At 37.4% G+C, this 24,098-nt stretch overlaps 1 protein-coding gene across 38 annotated transcripts in view; it reads left to right on the plus strand.

Annotated features, from left to right (window-relative positions):
- LOC306874034 (nuclear factor 1 X-type-like) overlaps positions 1-24,098 on the plus strand; it is a 103,981-nt gene that overhangs the window by 37,103 nt on the left and 42,780 nt on the right. For 35 of the 38 annotated variants that reach the window (XM_079423724.1, XM_079423710.1, XM_079423721.1 and 32 more), the window contains one exon: positions 10,601-11,132. In XM_079423724.1, coding sequence (XP_079279850.1) covers positions 10,601-11,132 — 532 coding nt within the window. Of the gene's footprint in view, positions 1-9,190; positions 10,010-10,600; positions 11,133-24,098 lie in introns of those variants that run through there. The other 3 variants (XM_079423736.1, XM_079423737.1, XM_079423716.1) reach the window with 2 other exon arrangements.

Consider the following 24,098-nt stretch of genomic DNA (forward strand, 5'->3'; position numbering starts at 1 on the left):
TAAATTCAGTTTGTGCTACAGACATAGATACCGTCATGCTGCGTTTGTCTTAGTGATTGTTTTTTAGCCAGTGAATGATATATTGATAATATTTAAGGCCCTTTCACACTGAGTCTGAAATTTTCGCATGCGTTTTTCCTTTTGTATTCGTCATCCTTTCCTATCAAAATGCTTGCTACAGATGCGAAAACGCAGAAAATCGAACCTGATCTGAATTTTATGACAGACGAAAGTTTAGGAGGCAGTGTGTAAACGTGACTAACACAACATGAGGTCGTGTCTATTTTTTAATGTGCAAAAATTTTGGACGGAAATTTCGGACTCGGTGTGCAATGACCTTTAGAGTTCAATTAAATGGATTTCCGCACCATATCAGTGGATTACAAAATGACAGAAACAGGCTAATTTGACTTGAACCAGTAAAAAATACCTAGAAATTAACCTGGTGTGCGTTTCCCAAAACCATTGTAAGCCAAGTATGGTTGTTAGTTCCATTGATTACTATTGGCAACGACTGAACTTGAGACCATAGTTGCTTTCGGGAAATGCACCCCAGACGGCCCTCGCAACCACCCACAATGCCATGGAACAGACATTGCCAAGTTTTGCATGTGTTCGCACCAAATTAATGTATTTATTTATTTTGCCTTTTTACCTTACGATTTTATTTGTACAGCATTTAGTCTTTGTCTCTCTTGCTTCTGTCCATCCAGTTGCCTCTAGGTTTCGTTTTGAGAGACCACAAATGAGGTGGTAACATCTTGACGTGTATGGAGAAACTCTTTCTGGCTCTGGTTGTGTTCTCAGGGCTCTCTAAAAAGCTCCAGCTGTTTCAGATTTTGTTTCCAAGCCCTAGAAAGCTTTTTGTGAGTGGATGATGATGATGACAACGATGGTTGTGGTTGTCATGAGAAGAACAACTGCAGTATGTATATATGTGTATGTATGAATGTATGTGTGTGTATATTTTTATATATATGCATGTGTATATATATGTATATTTATGTATATGTGTATATGTATATATGTATGTATTTTGGGCAGAACTCTAATGCACTTGCAAAATGCTAGAAAACACACAAACAACACTTTCTCCTTCTCACTTATAAACACACGCATTCTTACCCCAGCTGCAGTATGTACACACACACACACACATTCCCTCTCCCTGGATTAAGCTTACTATAATGGGAAAGCCCTCAGTGCATGCAGTGTTACCCTCTCATTACCACTGCACCTGTCCTGAACTGACAGAACTAATGCTGGACAGCTCTTAATGAGAGAAAGCGGCTGACAGATGAGACAAATACTGACACGGAAACGATTTCTGAACTTGGAATTTTATGCAGCAGTCAAAGTGTCAGTTTTTATATATTACTGTAAAAAAGTTGAAGGTCTGTTTAAGTCTCATCTGCTCGCCAGGCTGCTTTTATTTAGACAAAATATAGAAACTGTAATATTGTAAAATATTATTATAATTTAAAATGAACTGTTTTATATTGTTATCTAATTTATTCCTGTGATACTAAATTTTCAGCTTTACAATACTGTGATATATGGAGTCTTTACATAATCAACTGCTTATACATGAGCATCATTTATTTTATTTATATATATATATAATATATATAATAGAGAGAGAGGTTTTGTCTACCAATCTATCAAATACTCATACACACGCTCCTCTATTTTCTCTTCAACAAAGGGTGTCCTCACAGGCATTGTACCTCATTGTGCATATGTGTGAGCGTGTTATACAGCTAGTGGTCATTCACTTTCACCTTTGCCATTGTAATGTAATTACATCCAGTCATCACAGAGTGTGAGGCATTTGTGTTTTGTGTTCGCGTTGTTGATCTACGGCTTGCACGGCTACTTGTTTTCTCTAGTCATCCAGAAAAGTAGTGGACTAGTCAGCGAGTCAGTGTTTACCTTATGTAAATGTGCTGCCATGCAGCTGCAGAGTGAGTCTGTGTAGCTGAGATTTTAAAATAGTGTCTAAATGCACTATTTGGCCCAGCACTGACTAGCTGTAGAAATAATCAGTTGGTACAACCCACTGTAATACAAAATCATATGTCTTTTTTCATGCTAAAGTCTTAAGACAAGATCAATTCAAAGGCTACAATTGACTTGAAGTATATAGTCTATTTGCATTGTAAGTTTCAGAGCGAACAGTGGCACCTTGTCCATTTACACACATGCAGCTTATAACACAGGGTTTTCAGAGACATATTTTTGTGGACATAAGTTTACAGCATTTCAACAATATTATGCCACAATAAAAGCTTGAGTAATGATAGCTAGGATAATGATAGCTTTACAGTACGAACATTTGAAAGGGAAGATATTAAGACACAAGTATTGCAACTTTTAGTTGTTATTTGAGTTGTTTCTTGAACACGAGACCCTTAAAGGAATGGTACACCCAAAAATAAAATTTTACTCATCCTCAGGCCATCCAAGATTTAGATGAGTTTTTCTTCATGGGAACAGGTTTGGAGAAATTTAGCATTACATCACTTGCTGACCAATGGATCCTCTGCAGTGAATGGGTGCCGTCAGAATGAGAGTCCAAACAGCTGACAAAACATCACAATAATCCACAAGTAATCCACACGACTCTAGTCCATCAATTAACATCTTGTGAAGTGAAAAGCTATGTGTTTATAAGAAACAAATCCATCATTAAGGCATTTTAACCATTGCTTCTTGCCAAAATACCAGTTTATAATCCATAATAACACTTCTTCTGATGAAAAAGACAACCACCTGTGGTTCCCTCACATCAAAATCCACCCACATATTTGTTTAGAACAATTTTCGACTCTCTTTGCTTGTAAACGGTGCTTGATCTGTGCGTATTTCTCTCCTGATTCAGACAAGATTACTTTTTCTACTGGAGAAAGCAATTATAGATGACTTATATTTTAGCTACAAGCAACAGTGTTTGTTATTAAATAGTTGAAATATTAACTTCAAATCTCAAAGGGTTTGTCAAGTAAAAATATTATATTAGTGGATCAGCTGACAAAAAAGTTTGGGAATCCCTACTTTACCATGTCGCAAGATGAATGTGCATGAGAGAGAAGAGACTGTGTTATTTGTTTATGCTTGAACTGCTAGCTGAGGGTTTGTGGGTATTTAGTGCATGTTTGTCAGTTTGATCTTTGCACAATTATTGTAAACACCCTAAACGCAAATGCAAATAAAATTTGCCTATAACATTCATTAATGAAGAAATCTTTGGTTTGGTGTAATAGTGACATAACGATACAAGCTGGTGAGCAAAAACGATTTATATCATCTGTGAAAACAGTAAAGCATGAAGATTTCCCATAAAAAGATGTGAAACACGAGTTTGTTTGATAGAATAATTAAAAATGAAGTGACAGAAATTTAGGGAATTAGTTATCACAGGAAAATAGACAAATGACATGACCAATGTGTGTGGGGCCCGAGAGAAGAGAGAGTCAGGGAGAAAGATGGAAAGAGAGATAGAGTGGCAGAAAGACAGGAGGTGGTGGGTGCCTCTTTTGCATAAAGGATAGGGCACAATGCCCAGTTTAGGAGAAGGGTTGGCACCTCGCCTCGCCGAGTGGCGGAGGTAAAGAAAAGAATGAGAATAAAAGCGAGGGTGGAGGGGCGTGCAGTGGGGAGCTCAGAACATCTCTAGTTTAAACCTAGCACTTGGCACTGGAGCTGCTGAAATATCAACCATAATTACATGCAGTTATTTACAGGTTGTGACTGGATGTATGTGCTGGAACCTGACTTCCTTATAACTGAGTACCAGGGTGCTTCTAGGATGTCAGTCTTATGTTGTGTTTGAACCAGACAACGACAAATTATAAGGCTCTTCCATGTAAATATGAGTTTCTGTCGTTGGCAACTGACCCTGATAGAAGTGTTTGTTAGTCGTTGGATTTATATGTGTGGCGTTTTGATGCATAGACTTGCTTACAGTTGCATCTTATTTACATTGATGCATTTGATTTTGGTTGCGTTTTATGTTGTGTAGTAGTATGGAGGGGGGGCGGTTTTGCTTGAGGACATTGCTCTTGCCGATGCCTTTCTCTGAACAGAGAGAAGAAAAATACTTTAATGAACTTTAAAGTTTTTTATGTTTTATTGTTTATTCAGAGTCAAATGAAACTGATGTAGCTTACATCAGAGACTTTTGATAGAGCCACTGAATTAAATCAGCACATTCATGAAACAGTTTACAGATGGGACTGTCACAGAAACAGGTGCGATTTCTCAAGACAACCATTTTCTATATCTTTTAAGTAGTATTTTTCTCTCTCTCACACACACACACACACACACACACACACACATAGAGGGGAGAGTGCAGTGAGCTCACAGGCAGTGTCAGTATTTGGTGTGGTTGGGCAGTCGGAGGCTCGGGGCGGTTGTATTTAGTCGCTGCGTAAGCGGCTCAATGCTGTGGTGTCACGCCGTGCTCGTCTCTGCATTTTTTCCAGTTTACACTTCATCAGTCTGCTGACTGATCTCACCCCCAGTCCAGTTCTCTGAGCTATACCGACACATGTTCCCGCGGACGGAAACACCCTCATTCATATGATGAATGCTTCTACTTTCATAACGGTATTTAATAGGCCTCTCTAAATAGAAATCAGAATGTTATTATACTTACAGCTAGGCTCATGTAGGCTAATAGACAGGCTGACACCTGAACAAACTGTAGTTGGCTAGATTAGAGAATCCAACTCGCATCTAAATGTTTATAGGCCTATGATAATATCAAATTTACTGTTAATTTAGGCCTATTGAATAACTTTCAGGTGGTCCTCTTTTGGCATTTATTTAGGCTACTCTGTTTTTCTTTAAAAAAAAAAAATGGTGATATGTAAAACTATAATAAAGTGAAAAATAATTAGTTTTTGACTTTACAAAAAAGCTAGGTGACAATCAGAAAAACCTCAAAAGGTGCCTCAGGTGTTTTTTTTTTCTTAAGCAAAATGCATCTCAACAGCTTTTCTGTATGCATTAAGAATATTTACCCGTGGAGCTGAAATCACATAAATTACTCCCAGATTTTCACATCATGGACCGTCCGTTTATAAAACTGAATTAATTCCACATAAAGCACCGCAGCTCCAAAACACCTCTTAGAGAACGGGTTTGTTTTAGCCGTCTCTGATTTGTAAATAAAAATAATTTACTTATTTTCATTTATTTTCAGGTTATATGCTTTACGAGCTGCTTGCTTTCTTTTTGCATAGCCTGACGAAAAAATATTTTCTTTGCTAAAGCTAACGTTTGGCTCTATTTATGCATGTTATTTAGCCTATATGAGAGACATATTATCACGTGATGTAGCAGACAGACCTATTAAAAATTAAAGTGTTTAGATCGTAGATTAATGATTTTTTGTTTTACAACTTAAAATATGTTTGGACTGGTTGTCCTTATAAATGGTAGATTTTAAGATGCATATTTAAACATTAAATACTAGTTTAATAGTAATAGCGAAGATATTATATGACGAAGTTTAAAAAAATAGTGTAGCCTAATACAAAACAAAAAAGACATTTTTTTTAACGCCCTAGTCTGCCTTGAATTCAACACGATTTGGCAGTGGACGGAAAGTTAAATAAATTAGTTATTAAATTAGGTTTAGATGAAATATGGATAGGATGCACAAAGGGCACATAAATATTGTTTTAAAAATATTTTAATACCAAATTTTTTTTTTTGCATTTGTTACATGATATCCCAGATGGTATAGGTTACGCTATTTCGGCAGGTTCCCGGAAAATAGGCTATAGATAAGCTATCGTAAACCTAATTTCTTTGATATATTCGATTTCGTTTTGTCTATTTTTATACTTTAAAACTCGAAAAAAAATTATGGTGTTGATATGTTCTATAGTGATCTATAGCCTACGAATAGGTTTGACCTTTTATTGTAGGCTGAGGAAGAGCTCTTTTTTCCTCCTGTTGTGAAGGGATGTTCATACAAGTTTCATTATATTTTGTGGAAAATATTTCTTGCAAAAATTCCCTAGTTCATGTCATATTTCTCGGCTCTCGCTCATCAGCCGCGCGAGCGTCTGCTTCGCTCCATCCGCAGCCTTTTTCCTGTCTCGCGCCAGAGTGAAGGAGCTCAAGCTCCCGCCAACGCGATTTAAAAAAAAAACCGTTAGAGGTTCACAGGTCCGTCACATTAGGCGACTTAGAAAATCATATATTGTTTCTAAAATTTAAAGAAAAGAAAGCAACGGAAAATAATAAAACACATTCATCTTAAAAGAATAGACTGAAGGCCAGAGGTATGGTATATATTTTATAAGTCTTTCTTTACGAGGAACAAATTGTAGTCGTTATTGCCATTGTATTTGTTTTCTTTGTCAGTGTTATGTAAAATAAAAAGACACTTTTGAGTCACAATTATGCCTGTTTTCTTATGTCAGTCAGTTAAAGACTTGACATTGGCTATAAAACAAAAAGGGCAACCACACAAACTAAAATGTTTCAAAATGATTAAGACATTTGATGAGCCCCCAGAATAAAAAAATCCCATCAGAGTAGAAATTTGATCAAATATGGTAGGACTCTGAACTTTATGGGATTCCTGTGTACTGTGGTGTAATATATAGCCTAGTAACAGGTCTTTTAAGGATAATTTTCTCTCTTTCTCAGGAAGAAGTAGGCCTTGCCATAGAAACAAAAACACACAAGCAGTCCGCAGCTGAGTGAGACAGCCTTTCCTAGAAATCTCGCTTTTTTTGTCTCTTTCTTTCTCAAATTTTTTTTTTATCTTCCTCTAGCGCTCTCCTTTCTTTCTTGCGTAAAACAAAGGTCGCTGTTTAGAGAGGAGAGTGTCATACAAAGATAAGAGAGGCTGCTGTGGTATAAAAGAGTTTGAAAAAGGAACAGATCCAGCAAGCTTGCTTTATATGCCGTTTATGGCTTGCATACTAATTTAATCTCATGATAACAACGCAAAATTCATGCTGTCATAAACTTTGCTTCATCCAAAATGATGTCAAATTAGCTGCAATCATTCAACTAATGATTCATGCAAGAACAATGAACTTGTTACTGATACTTTTTCAGGTCATTTAACGTAGACCCTTTCAAACTCTGTTTGCAGACATGGAAATTATTTCATGGAAATAAATGTCAGACACAAAATCCATGTAGTCTGTCAAACCAAATCAGATACGAACTGTAACAACATGCAGAATGATTGCAGTTTTGCCTACAAAATGTAGGCAAAACAAAATACCAAGACACCTTGCTTTGCACACAGTCAACTGATATGAATTGTGTAGAACTTTCCTTTAATTTGGATTGGAATTATGCAAAGTGAATTGCAAGCCAATGGAATATTCACAAACAAAATGACACATCAACCTGACGCTTGGCTTTGCTTGTTAGGAAACGCTGCATTTACATAGCAGGCGCCTACTGGCAACTGCAGAATAGTCTGCAGTGAGTTGCTTTGAGAATGAGGCTGCTTCACCCGGTGGTCTCGGCTGGTCGCCCTAAGGTGTCGCGTAGCCCTGAGAGAGTGGCATATGTTGCATAAACTCATTGTAGGGATTAAACCAGATTAAATCACTTGATACGAATCTGCTCAAGGTAGCGATTTCCCTGGCTCTGTGTACGGATCATTGCAAACAGGGATTGACTGAATTCCTTTAGTATGTTGTATATAGTTTGGTGCATGATTTAATCATTGAATGTTTTGTGTGCTACGGCTCGTGGTCGGTGTGAGAGCGTTTCAGGCCGGTTCATGAAACCGTGACCAATGTTGTGTTGTCATTACATCTGGTGTTTGTTGATAATGTACATGTGCCGTTGCAAACTTTAACATTTGGTTTTCAGCAATGTATTGAATATTGGTTTGCAAATCCTGCTGTTTTAAATATTTGAACATGGTAGCTGGCTAACTTATATGAGGACGTTGAAATTGCAAGATTGATTTGCACTAGTCTTGGCTGCATCGGTTAGAATGGATTCAAAAGGGTTATGGAAGAATTGACTTGAATTGAATTTAATTGAATTGAAGGCCGTACATGTGGAAGAATTGACAATAAAGCAGACTTGACTTAAGTAATCGCAGTATGTCAGTGTTTTCCTGTTAAAGGATGTCTATATAAACTTGAATCTGTCATGGAGTTCCTTATAACAGTATAATTTCTAAATTTCTAGAATTTTATTGCAAAATATTATTATTATTATTATAGGTAAAGAATACTTCATATTATATATATATATATAATATATATAATTTTGAAACTTTTTTATTTAGGTTGGGCTATTATTTGGCATTTAAATAATTTTTTGGTGAACAATACTTAATGCTAAATGAAAAATATAAATACATTTCTTTAATAAAATTAAATTTTTTTTGATGGTTGGTCTTACTGTTGAAAATACTGGCAAGGCAAGTTAGTTAATAGTTGTAATTGTTGAGTAGTGTTGCTGTTTTGCTAAAAAGCATTTTAAGGAGAATAGGGATTTCAGTTTTTTTAAGGACACAACTATTAAAACATTTTCTTATAAACGCTTTTTAATGCGAAATACTTTGTTGTTTTTTTAAAAAAAAAAGTCTTTTTATTGTGTCCAAACGTTCGGATCTGACGTGGTCACGTTCTCAGATAAAGTTCAGAGAGAATGTTGTTCTGCTGTGGACGTCTCTCTCTTTGCTCTTTGTTTGTGTGCCGAATCTAAAGGCAGCTGCTGGTCTGTAGCGTCTGCTGTGAGTTCTGGCCCGAGTGTTCACACGCCGCTCAATGGAGGGAGGGGACGGGGCAAACGGGGACACTGCTGTGTGCTCGCTCGATGGAGGTGATGGCAAGTGCATTGGTGAAAATGGCTAAAGTGCGTGTGTGCATCTGAGCTTGGTTCTTGAAGACGAGTGGGAAAATGGAGGTAAATTGGACTGGGAATGGAATACGGGCGGCGCTGCTGATTGGCGCATGTAAAATTAATGTGCTCTGCACTTTGCAGTTGCACAAGATAGGAACTTGTTAATTTGGCAAAGTAAGGAGCCACTGACCGAACCCTACACTGTCTCCCCCCTCGCTCTCTCGCTCCGTCTCTTTCACCCTCCCTCTGTCCCTGCCTCCCTCCCATTCAGCCCTTCAAGCGTGCGTATTGGCTGAGTGATCGGGCGCCTGGTGCCAAATAGGTGGGCTCAGCTTCGCGCTGGCACACTCTGAGGCAATGGATAGGAAAAGAGCATGGAGAGGAAGAGAGAGATAGAGTTGGAGAGGAAAAAGGGGAAAAAAGAAGCTTCTATCGGGTTTGCCAGCGGTCGTACGCACTCTTCCAACATTGATTTGGTTCTCTCGTTTTTTGTTTTTTTTTGCGCTCTCCATTCACTACTCTCTACCCCCCCTCTCTGTCTCTCTCTCTTTCTCTCTGTCTATCTCCCATTCTCTGTCTATCTCTCGCTCTCTGTGTGTCGAATGCAGAGCACGCATATCTGAACAAACACCACTTACTGCTTTGCCAAACATTTTTTCTCTTTGTTGCGGTATTTCTGTATTTATTTGTGTATGTTTTTTCTCTAACAGTGAGTACAATACTTTTTAATTTTCATTATGGGCGATTTCATTGTCCGCTTTCTTGTGCTCATATGTAATATTTAATTTTTGGTTTTGGTGGCTGGCAAAATCCCCAAAATCCCCAACTTTTTTTCCCCCTCTCATTTCCCCTGTTTTGTGTGTTAAACATTTCTCTCTTGCATTTCTTGTTTTTGTATCTCCAGAGCTGTCACTGTTTGGCTCCTCCAAGATTTTCAGAATTTTTCTTCTCTCCTCTTCGACTGGACATTTTTACAAAATTTTTACTTTTAGAATTTTTTTCAGTTATTTTATTTTTTTTACTTTTGAAACGACATTAAAAACTCTGATATTGTGCACTAAATAATCGGGGCATGTAGTGTCGAGCTGAGTGCAAAGAAGACATTTCACTAATTTTTCCACTCCTTTTCGGCCAGCAGAGTTTATGATGAAAGTGCAGAATGGTAACTACAGATGCTTTATTTAGTTGTTTTGCTGCATGTCTTGTGCGTTTTGTCTGTGGCATGCTGCTTCTGTGTCTGCCGTGTGGCGATGTAGTTTGGATCAGGACGTGCGGTAGCAGGGGTTGGATGTGCGGTTTGGCACAAGCGACAGTGAGCAGCTGTTGCGGACTCTTTACGTCTGTCCTTCAAAAACATCATTGTCTGTTTTGAACTGAGAAAAGGATTTTTTGGAACACAAAAATGTCAGTATAAAAAAAAAAATGCAGAAGAAAAAAAGTGAGGTTACTTAAAATTTCAGTGTGTTTTTGTTTTGTTTTTCATAATAGCATGTCTGTAGATTTTTATTATATACTCTGGTTAGGAATTTTTGTTCTAAATTCTAATCTAGCATAGCATTGTCTATTATGTGATGCTTATGACGTGTGTGTGTGTGTTTGTTTGTCATCCTGGCAAACGCACACTCGCACGTTTTCCGTACCTTCCTTCACAAAGCACAGCCGAATCATGCTCCGAGATTCTAACGTCGTCTCCCCTTCCCTCCTCTTCTCTCCCCTGCTTCCCGTCTCTCCCTCCCTCTCTCCATCCCTCCAGGATGAATTCCATCCCTTCATCGAGGCTCTCCTCCCGCACGTGCGGGCGTTCTCCTACACCTGGTTCAACCTGCAGGCCCGCAAGCGCAAGTACTTCAAAAAGCACGAGAAGCGCATGTCCAAGGACGAGGAGCGCGCTGTCAAAGACGAACTCCTGGGCGAGAAGCCCGAGATCAAGCAGAAGTGGGCGTCGCGGCTGCTGGCCAAATTGCGCAAGGACATCCGGCCGGAGTTCCGCGAAGACTTCGTGCTCACCATCACGGGGAAGAAGCCGCCGTGCTGCGTGCTGTCCAACCCCGACCAGAAGGGCAAGATCCGCCGCATCGACTGCCTGCGGCAAGCCGACAAGGTCTGGCGCCTGGACCTGGTGATGGTGATCCTGTTCAAGGGGAGCCCGCTGGAGAGCACCGACGGAGAGAGACTGATCAAGTCCCCGCAGTGCTCCAACCACACCCTGTGCGTGCAGCCGCACCACATCGGAGTGTCCGTCAAGGAGCTGGACCTGTACCTGGCCTACTTCATCCACATGCCAGGTCAGTGGGTTACGCTCTCTTTCTCTGCCCTACGGCTTCTGATACTTGAACGTGATTATTTGAGAGGGGTCAGAACTCAGGGTAAGATGACACCCACATAATCACCATCACATCCAGCACACTTATTAACACTTGATTTGAGCGTCTCTGATCTGCGGCCAGAGCCGAAATTACACCTCAAACAGGGTTCCCACGGTCATGGAAAAAGTTGAAGTTTTGATTTTTAGGCATGAAAACAAGTAATTTTAAAATACATGCAAATGTATAACTTATTTGGCTATGCTCTGTGTAGAAGAAATCCTATCGAACTGCTTGGAAACATTCGTACAATAATAAGAACTACTTCTTAAAGTTGTGATTTGCAGGCATAAAAAGTCATGCTTTTTAAAAATTCATGCAAATTTATGTATTTAACTTATAATCTCTTTGGCTATGCTCTGTATGGAAGAAATCCTATTCAGCTGCGTTCAACTCTCAAGATGATTCTGTGCTTTTTGGAAACATTTGTACACTCACAAGGACCGTTTTAAAGTTGTGATTTTTATGCATAAAAAGTCATAAAAATTGAAAGCAATTTTTTAAAAGCATGCAAATTTTTGTATTTACTTTACAATCTCTCTGGTCATGCTCTTTATAGAAGAAATTCTATCCAACTGCATTAAAATCTGAATGATTTTGTGCCTTATGGAGACATTAGTACTCTATCTATTAATTCTTGAGATTAATAAACGTAAATCCTTTCCAGAAATTAAAAAATCCTAATTCAAAAATTGGAAACCCTGCTGAAATCTGAATAACTCTGATACATTTCTACCATTGGTCATAGTATTTCATGTGGTATTTTCATAATTGTTGTGATTTATTGTTTATAATAAGATGTTTTCTTTTTGTTTTGTGACGGTGTTTAACATAAATATTATGTTGGTTGTATTCACAAGAAAACACAAGACGGTTGGCCTTTTCAGTTCTTCGGTGCCATCTTGCCATCTCTCATTGGCAGTGTGTTTTAGAGTCGTATCCTTTTGGAGCGAGTGTGTGTATTTGGATAAGTTACTAGCACGGTCTGATACGTTTACTGCCAAACAGTGTTTCTGACACGGCTAACACTCTCTCTGACGCGCACAAGATCTGACTGGCCAAGCACACTCAGGCCAACAGATCCATAATCTGTTATTACAAATCTGAAATTGCTTTCTTGCCTTCTTTCTTTTTTACTTTTGTGATTAATTCATTTTCATTTTGTGGTACTGCAAATAAACCACAATTATGAGGAAAAAAATTGGCATGTTTTCAGTTAAAGACAATAAAAGAGCCATTAACAAAATATATGCAGCTGAATTTGAAAGCAGCTGAACAGTTTGCTGCCTGTCTTTCAGTCTCTCGGTCAGCGCACGCACTGGTTCACTCTGTGCCCAGCAGGGTTGGCCATCGCGCTGCCCGTTCAGAATGTTTGCTGCTGTGTTGCGGTCTTATCTTATCAGGCTAATTCCAGTGTGCACTGCCGCTTTTATCAGGCTCCAAATAGCCTCGCCGGAGACTGGCACCCTGCAGGGCAGCCGCGCGCAATCCCGCGGCCCTTGGCATCGTTTGCCAGAGCTCAGGGGGCCTTTCTCAACCCCAGACGCACACAGTCCCATGTGCTGCTCTGGTTGAGGGCATTCAGTATTTTCTTTAGCTGTTATTTTATTATTGATTTCAGTTGTGCATTCCTAACCAACACCACAATTATCCTAATTTGAATTAGCCTGACAGTTCAAATCAGGTATTTGTTGTGTGTGCCAAAAAAAATCTTTGCATTCTTTGTCTTGAATGCTACAGTTCAGCTGTTTAATTTATTGGTTTGCTTTGTTTTTTTGTCCTTGCGATTTGTTTATTTGCAGAACAAACTCTTTGTTTATCACTATTAAATGTGGCCTTCGTTGTCACACTCTCAAATCGAATATTCCTCTTTTGTGTCCATAAGAAAGCGAGAGAGAACAAGTGAAAGGACAGCTACAGGAGTCGCTACAGTAATTGCTCTAGTTGGCACTATTGCAATGCCGTTGGTGCGGGAAGATGCATGTATGTGTGTGTGACTATGAGTGTGTATGTGCTCGGGGCACTCATTTTCAGCTCTCTTTCTTGGTATTTTAAAACACAGAGGTAACCGTTCCCATAAAAAAAAATAAAAAAAAAATAAAGCCTAAAACAATTTTTTCTTGAAACTGCTTTGATAGCTAGCTGGAGAGTTTGACTTTTTCATATTAAATGCTTTCCATTTTAAATGCCTAGGAAATGGATCGCCAGAGTTTGAACTGAGGCCCGAGTCTTTAACCAATGCCCTGTGCTTGACAGGGTTTTGGGATTTGACTCAAATGTTCCACACTTTGCTAAATTTAGACTTATATTTCTGTCTTTGAATGAAGTGTGAAATGAATTGTTTATTTATGCAAGACTCTAAGTAGTAATCCAGGTGTATTGGAGGTAAATGTGTGTTAAAGATGTTTCTATTAAGAATGGTGATTATGGGGAAAGTCGTCCTAATGGAGGGAAGTGGCTTTTGGGTAAAGAGAATATTAATTTTATATCCAGGACTTTTTTATTGTTAGTGCTGCTAATATATCATTATTATGAGAACATAATTTAAACTTTTCCCTACTTTAACACTCCACACAGGAAATTTAATATTTAACCATTGAAAAGGTGTGAAAAATGTGCTTTCTGCCATTTTGTGCATTTAACTGCAGCTCTTTAGAAATAAAAAATGGCTGTTAAATAAGAAAAATCTTAATAAAACATCCATCCAGCTAATACATTTATTTTTTCTGCTAAATAATTTATTCAGTATACGTGATAATTTTTTTAAATAACTTATTACACAGCAAATGATTAGTAATAAATTACCATTTTGTTTTCTGTAAAAAAATGCTTGATTTAGTAATTATTACTATTTTCTAATTGTGCTTAATTTATTGTTATGAAAAAATGCCTTTTTCTTGGACTTTAAGGCTTGACCCGTTTCTGAAATGAGCGTGCAGTAGGGATTTCTCTCTGTCTGGATGCGGCATTGTGGGAATGTTTTGTTTGGAAATGAAATGTTTAGAATAGCTGTTAAACAGATTATTTCAGCAGTCGTCATTCACTTCGAGCCAGTGTACATAACGCGTCTCTCTCTTTCTTTCATCACTCTTTCCGCTTCCAAGTGTCTCCTCTTCTTTGTCACTCTTCATGTCTTCCTGGCTCTTTCTGAAAGTCTGATAGACTGTTGAAATGGAAGGAAAATTCACCTCCTTGGGTCATAGGTCAGATTTTTTTTTTTTTGTAGAATCTCCTCGCATCATTTTCCGTAATCCTACATTTGTCCTATATTTAGGATTGTGCTCGGCTTTGACTCACCTGAGCTTTGGGTTTATTGCTTAAATATGCCACCGCAGCTCTATTAAGCTTCTGGCATTTCTTGACTATTTTTGTGATCTTTAAGCCTTTATATTTGATTCATTCCAAGAAAGATGTGAAGTATAAACGTAGATCTGTGTGTAACTCTGGTTTTTACTTTCTCAGCTCCCTACACACCACAGACATTTATGGGCTTTTTAAGAGCACAAAGGAAGGATTGTAAAAGTGAAACATGTTAGCACAAACAAACCGGTATCAGCTACTGAATGAGCACCTGATTTAACTCCACATGAGGAACAGACAGAGAAGGAAAAGTTAAAAAGAGTATTCTGAGTTTTCTCTTCACAGCAGCTGCTCTTTCTTTAGTGTTTTTTTTTTTTTTGTATCAGTGTCAAGCATGAAATCTGTGTATCCTACATTGTGCTAAACAATATATTGAATATTTTCAATTTACCTGAGATGATTTTGCGTATGACATTATCAACTTTCTGAAATATCAGTCCTTTCGTATAATGGAAATATAACAGATCTATAATAGAGATGGATTTTAATAGAGTTTTAGTAAGTTCCATTAATTTCTGTGAATCAGATTTAAATTTTCAAATATTTATTTGCATATTTATTTATTTATGCAGTCATTTCATGCATTAAAATGTTTGGTAACACTTTATATTAAGGTGTACTTGTTACACGTTACATGTACTTACTATTATAATAACAATAAATTATGCATAATTACATGCAAGTAACCCTAAGCCAAACCCTAATCCTAACCGTAACCCTAAATTTAGTACTTAAATGTATAATTACACTGTAACAGGGACACCTTAAAATAAAGTGTAACCAAATGTTTTAACAAAAATATATGAAGGTTAATGCTGTTTAACACATTGAATCATTATATTGCACATAATGTATATAAATAATTTTTTAATTATTTAATGTTATTCTACTATTTATTTTCTTATTCTAAACACACATTTTTAAAACGTTTAGAATATTATTTTTTAGAGTAAATCACACACACACACACACACACACACACACACATAAATGCATATGTATTTATATTAAAATGTATATATTTAAAATAAGTGTGTATTATATACACACAAAAATATTCAAAAAAGTCTTTCTAAAAAAATATAATTTTAATATTTATAAAATATATTTAATATTTATAAAACATATTTTATATATATAAAAAACAAATGTTTATTTAAAATATATATATATTTTTTGTAAAATTACATTTCCTATTATTATCAGAAGGCTGAATGATTTAAAACCAAAAAGCCAAAAAAGTGTTTTTGCGTGCCTCGAGAGTAAAAGAGAGAGACAGTAATGTGGCCCACTCACAACGACTCTGGTTACGAGTCAGAGAACACAATGCCTAGCTCAGTAACAGCGCAGGCCTACTCATTACACACACACACGCAAATACAACGCAACAGCCGTGGAAAGTTGAGCCATAACTCCAGTCTATAGGAGTAGAAGTTCTGCATTAGTGCAGTTAGATTGAATTCTCATGGAGCTCATTAGATAAAACCTCTTTAGAAAGAGGAGAAAGGGATGATCAAGATCGCCGAGGGGCGAGAGAGAGGGAGACGGAGAAAAGGCGAGGGAACGGGGGCAGCCTCGTCTGCCATTTTTTGGCACCATGTACGGTGAGCTCTATGTAGAAGGTGCCAGAAGCTCATCGCTGCCAAGCACTCTCCCTCTGATCCTTTCTTCCTCTCCCTCTCCCTCTCTTTTCACCCATTCTCTGCTGCTCTCTCGGGGGTTCAACCCCAGCGTCGCCCCCGTCGTCTTGATATGTCCTCCTATTTTCAGCTCAACAGTTACGTCAATTATTTTTTTTATACAATTAGATTTTTGTTTTGCATATTTGCATGGACGTGTGTGTGCGGGGAGGTGGCGCTTGTTTGCTTGCTTTTTTTTTTTCCTTGATCCATCGAAGACAGTTTCTTTTTAATCAGCACAGGCATTTTTCATCCGTCTCATTAACAGGAATCTGGATTCTGATTCCACTTAGCAATTCTGGTTCCTGAACAATTCCTTTAACGCTTCTTTTAATAAATAAAATTGATAAAAACAAGTTTAATTTAAAGGTGCCATAGAATGGAAAATTGTCTTTACCTTGGCATAGTTGAATAATAACAGTTCTGTACATGGAAATGACATACACTGAGCCTCAAACATCATAGTTTCTTCCTTCTTATGTAAATCTTGTGAATAAAAAAGACCACTGAAAAATAGGTGAATCAGAACATAACACCGACTATTACGTAACAGTCGGGATCACTAATAGTTACGCCCCCAACATTTGCATATACCTGCCCATGTTCTAGGCCAGCCGCCAGCCAAACCATCAGAAGTTCTGCAGGTATTGTGAAGAAATACGAGCGAGGACAACAGCGAAAATGGCAGATCATGGAAATAAATGTTATGTTCCAGGCTGTGCAGGGGATGTGAAGTGCAGGGATGCTTTGGTGTCTGTATTCAGAAAGGCATGGAAAACAAACAACGCGTTCTAATAAAATAACGCACTAAAGGGACTTGGTTAGCTCCTTGCTAGCTGTAGCCTGTTACAGTACATAAGATTTTACTTACCACACACTGTAAAAAAAAAAAAGTTGACCTAACTCACAAAAATAAGGCAACCTATCACATTCAACTTTTTAAGTTAACTCAACAAGCAACCGACAACTTAAAAACTTTAAAAGTTCATCTAATGAATAAAAGTCAGTTTACTGAGTGTTAAAAGATCTGTTAGAGCAACTAAAGATGTTTTAGCATTTAGCAATGCTAATCTTTTTTAACAGTCCTCTTTCTTTTAAATATATGTTTGTTTTCAAAGCCTTCTACATAATATGAGTAGCATTTGTTTCTTAATACTAAAGGCAAACATTTATGTTAATAGACATATGTGATTAACAAGTTGTTATGAGATGCACATATACAGTACCTCAGCACACGATTCTCAACCATGGTGAGGATCAACAAATTTTAAATCAGTAAAATATGAACTCTAATCCACATGACAGCTAACTGACAGTGACGACAGCAGCAGGAGCATAAATTAAGCCAGTAAAATGTAAAACAATTATAATATTTTAGTAATAATTAGCATAAAATGTTTTCAAGCTGCAATGCATGCTGGGAACTTGTGCAATGTTGTTCAATGTAAAATTGTTTGTTCAGATGACTCAATTTGAAAAGTTGGGAGAAGATTTGGATATGTTGTGAATACTTACAACAAATACTTGAGTATCTAAGTAAGGTAAACAAAACAACTTTTGTTAGCGACATGCTTAGAGTATTTTTGTTCAGTTCACACAAAAAATTAAACTGACTTCTCCTACTAAAAATTCTTTGTTCAGGCTACTTTTTTACATTGGTTAGTAGAACTTTTCGAAAGTTGGATTTTTTACAGTGCATAAACAGTAAAGAGAGATGCCTGTGGATGATGGCGAATGATTTACAGATCCTGAGCACCACTGACAAGCATCTGATCTTGTGAAATATGTGGTAAGTACTGCCGCTCCATAGTATAAACAGAGTACGTGCGATCGCGAATCTTGAAACTGAAAGTAAAACGTGATCGTGCATTCAAAAGCAGTTTCAATGCCCAGCATATTAATAGCGGCTCCCTGATGCCCGCATTTTATTTACAGTATAATTACCCGACGATATAACTGCGCAAGAAAGTATTGAAATATATGTTTTCCCCGTGTTTCATTCCTGTGAGCTACTGAAATGAGCCGCACTGTGAAACAGCCAGTCAGAGCAGAGCTCATTATTATTCATGACCCTTCCAAATAAGCCAATAACAGACCGTTTCATTCTGGGGAGAAATCTTAGGGTTGTAAATCAACATGTAAAACTGTTTCTGGAGAATTTTTGTCTTTACCTAAGCCACATACCTTCTCTGTAGATATCAAAGAACAATGTAAAATATTGTATCAATGCATTCTATGGCACCTTTAATAAAGTTATTTAATAATTTATCAAAGTAAATTATGTTTAAACACATTGTATAATTATATTGCTGCATTTTATATAGGCTAATTATTAATATTGTTAATGTATCAAAAGGTTCAGTGACTTGCTTTTTCAGTGAGTCAGTTCATTCATTTTGACCGATTCACTTAATGAATGCATTACTATAACTAGTCTTTTTGAAGTGTTTATTAACAATTTAATTAATAAGGTGCAATTTGTAATTTTGTTGTTGCAAAATTAGAACAGCATCATGCAAAAGCTTCCAGATGATTCAGTTTTTTTCCCCTGATTCTATTGAATCATATTTAATTGATTCCAAAAAGCTATCTCTGTTCCCATTGTAGAAGTGCACTATAATCACAGTCTTGATTGATTAATTTCATTAGTAAAAGTGTCTGAAAACCAAACGGTTACCAATATAAAAAAATCTAAAAGTATTTGGTCAGATGATATCAAAATGTCAGCCTTAATGAGACGACTCGCTTACGTGGAATAAAACCTGCCCCTTAAAATATAAAATCCTGTGTAAATGAACATTCAGTACTGTTTGTGGTACTGTAAAATGGTTTATTGTGCAAAATATTACAGAGTGCACCTTTTAAATAAAACTTGTTTCTTGCTGTTCAGGCTGTATTTTCGTTAATTTATTTTGCTGGGACGCTGTACGTTCTCGTTTAAAAACCAAAATAAAACACCACAGGTTTTTCAGAATAACGTGAGCCGTTTCCTAAAGGTCAGTTTCTGTCGGTCAGTTTCTGTCGGTCTCCCATGGGCTTCACCACTCCAAACTTTTACTCTTCCAGCTGATGCACGAAAGGCTTAAAGCTCAGCCGTCTACCTCCGTGAAAGGCTGAGCCGTCATAAATAAATTATTTCTGGTGTTACTTACTGCATGCGAAAGAGAGAAGGTGTTGTGTTTTTTTGTCAACCGTAAGGGAAAACAGTTGACAAGCACAACAGAAACACAGCGAATCAATTCTGGCATGCGTTTGTGTGTAAGGGAATAGGCCTGGAAAGCAGTTTGGACACAGATCTAGGCCGCCCGTTTCGGTGAGCGGGAAAGGACGCAGAGAACAAGGGATGAAACCGGAGAGAAAACGGCAAGGAACAGGGGGATGGGATAACAAGGGAAAGAAAGGCTGTGTGTGTGTGTGTGTGTGTTTCATAATAAGAGTGTGAAAAATAGGCCTGTAAATGAGTGTGTAAAGCTTCATGGCTCTCAGGTCCAGAAAGCCCCATTCATCAGTCGGGAGCATCTTCCCGCTCTTAAAACAATGAAAGGCAAACCCCCCTGCTCTGTAGGAGCAGAGGAGAGTCTGTCGTTTGTTTACAGAGATAACGGGATAAACGAGAGAAAGAGCGAGTGCGAGAAATAAAGTGTGTTTTTTTGTGTGCCGAGACAGAGGGCCCCTGTATGCCACCGGATAAAGTGATGGTGGGATAGCACATGATTAGTATGTTAATAGGCAAATATAAAGTGTTTGCGTGTCTGTGTGTTTGCATTAGATCACTCCGGGCCTTATACATATGCATCAACATACAGAAGCGTTTTTGTTTGTGCATATGGGTGTGTTGAGCTCAGTGTGTGCTTAATTATGAGTTCACGTAGAAGAATCGCTGTGTATTTGAATACGTACATGTTTTGGCATACATTTGGGAGTGTGAGTGTGTGTGTGTTCGAGGCTTTGGCACCTGTTGGTCTGAGTGGTGTTCAGATTTCTGTTTTTCTCTTTTTGCATACTTTTCGGCAAAGGTTATGCTACTTTTATCTATTTAAAAAAACATAAAATGGCTTGACAAGACGTTCTGTGACCTGTGTGATTTTGATACTTGCTGATTGGTTGCAGGGGAAGGTCATAAAGAGCAGGACAATAACCAATGTCTTGGGTTTTTTCCCCTAGAAGAGAAAATACATTTATTGTGAACTGGTAATTTTATTTTTATAAACTTTTTTCAACTATCAACATGCACATTATATATTGATGTTCCTCAAACATTCTGCTTAAGGATTGTTTTATTCTGAATTATTTACATTTATTATTATCAATGCTGAAAACAGTTGTGCTGCTTCATATTTTTGTGGAAACCATGATACTTTTTTCAGCAATCTTTTTATTTTGTAACATTACAAATGTCTTTTCTGTCGCATTTGATCAATTTAGTTCAAGCTTGTTGAATAAAATAAAATCTTACCAAACCCAAACTTTATTGTATAATCAATATATTAAAACAAAAATGATTAAAACACCATTCTTTTACTGCCTTGCAAACACTGTTTTTTATACTCTGGTCTATACTTTCTACTTTTACAAATCAATTTTTTTTTTATTATTATTAAGTTAACAACTTTTCTGGAAATATTAGATTTTTACCATAAAGTCTGTAAAAGAGTTTTCTAACAAAAACTATGGCAAAATGACAGCGGTCCCACACAAACACGCTCCGCCTCCACAGTCCGTTGGCAGCGGCAGGATTGGCTCTGATTTAGGCTGGTGTCATGGCAACCAAATAACTCAACATACCTTGTCTGGGCTCTATTCAGGGTTCTATAAGGGCAACGACAGTTCACATGGAGTCTGCGGCCGAGCGTTGGGATAGACATTTCTCTCAGATGGGTTTTTAAGGGTAATATCTTAAGCACCACATCAGTAAGAAAGAGAGGGAGAGAGAAATATACATTTACAAATAGAGAGGATTTTCAGCGTCTCACATTTATTTGTCGCATGGCTAGTTGCCCGGAGCTGCCTCCTACACGTGAGAAAGAAAGAGAGCACGTCCATAATAAACGACTGTACAGTACTCTATTTTGAACCGCACCATTCGTCTCGCATGAATATTCAGCTGCATGCATATGATTTGCAATCTTTCTGTCACATTAAAAGCCCTGCAGCCATGAAGCAAATATCCATCTGTAGGCCACGTTTAGTCTCGGAGCCAAACTAATACCACCTTAAGCTATTCGGACAAGCTCTCTGGATTTCATCAGAGCTCAGAAACATTTATTTATGCAATCTGCAATCTTTCTCCTTTTGCAACAGGCACTGGGACATTTACACTCATGTACACACCCATTGCGCAAACAAAGATAGTGGTTTTGCATGGCACAGTTCAAGGATTTTATTTGGTTTTCTGTAACTGCAAACAAATTTGAATATCTGCTCCATCCGCTGAAAGCCAAATATTCACACTGACCAGAAAGCCCTCAAATGATTTGTTCAAATTACAGTTGCATCGTCTGTGAATATTTCTTATTTTGTGCGTATTTGCATGTACTGTGTGTGAGGAGAATGCAGTAATATTTAAGAGATATTTAGCATAAATACTCCTATGTATACATATAGACCGTTGGGTGGTCCCAAAAATGTAGATTATTTCAGGGTTTGCTATCCTTGTGGAGACATTTAGTGAAGGAAAACTTAACACACACCTCCACACACAAGGCCTGTATGAGTGTGTATGTGTGCAGGAAATCTGGTCAGGAAATTTTAGCATTACAGTATAAGCGTTTGGCTTTAAATGATGCTGAGCGACGTTTAAGCATGCTGCACACACACACACACACACACACACAGAATAATTCACATCTGGCAGGGAGCATGTGCTAGTCTTATTTGCAGAATACACACAAATAGTCTGGCTGGCTCCTTATACTAGCATGTCACAAGCTTGTTTAGAAAGAGCAGAAGATAAATATTATACATTTTATTATACATAAGCCCTTCATATTTCTCTCTCTGGCCTGTAGCTCATAAGATGTCTATCAAATGACTGGGCAATCTTGGAAAAACCATTGTATCTTTTACACTTTTTTTATGGCATAAAAACATTTTATTTATCTTTTAATTAAAATTAAACAAATCTTTAATTTTTTTGGAAAATAAAGGGGATTTAATATTACAATTAAAACATTGAAGACATATTTTATGATTATTACTTAAAAATAAGGTTTTAATCATTTTAGTAGGCTATTACGTACATTCTACTGAACAATAGGAATATATTTCTGCCACAATGTCTACAATTGAAACCCCAAATTTTATTTTGACGGGTTGCCGTGAATACCTTTACATTTCTGTGTGTATGTGATATGAGGATAGTTTTACTCAAATGAAATGGTCAAATGCTCATGAAGTGACTCTCAGAGCAGTTCTGGAGATGTTGTTCTGTGTTTATGTCCTCATTTAGTGAGGCGGCAGACGTTAATATCACTGCAAGCCTCACACACGCTTCTGTACGAGTAGTAAACAAAACCGCGCGTCTGTGCCATACATTAACACAGAGACAGGCAGAAGTCATATTTAAATAGTCGTTTTGCGGCTTAATATTTACAAATGCTTTCCTGTAGCTCAAATAGTAGAGCATGGCGCTAGCAACGCTAAGATCATGGGTTCGATTCCCAGGGAAAGCAAGAGCTGATAAAAATGTATAAACTGTAATTTGAATGCAATGTAAGTCGCTTTGGACAAAAGCCTCTGCTAAATGCATAAAAAATAAATAAATAAAATACTAGTGGGAGTGGGCTCACTTGTGTGTGCGCACACGTTTGTGCATGTGTGTGTGTGTGTGTGCGTGCATCGGGGTGGAACTCCGCTGTGTGCGATACAGAGAGTGTGAATGTAATGTAGAGACTGAAATAACATGCCGTCATGTAAATAAGACAAATAACATAAGGCTATTTAGTTTAATAAAAGAACAAGGTATAGACCTATTCTATAGGAAAGGTAACTTTAAACGACTTCTCTTGTGAAAATCAAATAAAATGAACTTGACCTTCAAGGGGGGCGGGCCACCCCCCTAAGATAATGGCAGGGGAAACACTGTATCTAATTATATTTCCTATAATTGTAACTAATTATATCTTTACTGTCACTTCTGATCTATTTAATTTATCCTTGCTGAAGAAAAGCATTAATTTCTTTTTAAAAAGTCACCCCAAAGTGTATTATCAACCGTCAGTGTTTGTGTATGTGTGTGAAAAAAGTTTTGTATTTTATTTATTTGCAAAAGGGTTAGATTTTGGATTAGGGTTAGTCTGTACAAATTATTAGCTTGGCTGAAAAACAAAAGGAGTCTTTTAGACAGCTTAGTAAACGTGTGTGTGTGTTTGTGTAGTCCCATATTTCACCTTTGGTTGTGGAGTGGATCCCTTGATTAAAGGAAGTGAAAGTGTTTAAACGCATACAGACAAACACGAGTGATATCTGGATCATGTGCTCACATGCTGTCTCTGTGTGTTTGACCTCTTAAGTGTATTTGTGTCTGTGTGCTGATTAGGATTAACTGCTTTTTATCTTCAGAACTCTTAATCTCTCTGTCACATTCTCTCTATAGAGTTTTTTCTCTCTTTGACACACATTCAGGCATTTGACGTATTCACACAGGTGCGTATGCAGGGTTTGATGTGTGCAAAGAGTGCCTGAAGGTGTTCTGTGTAAGCCAACTTGGGTCATTTAAGGTTAACACAGTTTATGAGGAGGGTGTGACTATTTAGCAAGCTAATAGTGAACTATTGAGCTAATGCAAAACAAATATCTAATGCAAAACAAATATAATATGCAAAATCCTTTTAACGGATATCTTGTTATA

The sequence above is a fragment of the Barbus barbus genome, assembly GCF_936440315.1.
Source record: "Barbus barbus genome assembly, chromosome: 8".
NCBI lineage: Eukaryota > Metazoa > Chordata > Actinopteri > Cypriniformes > Cyprinidae > Barbus > Barbus barbus.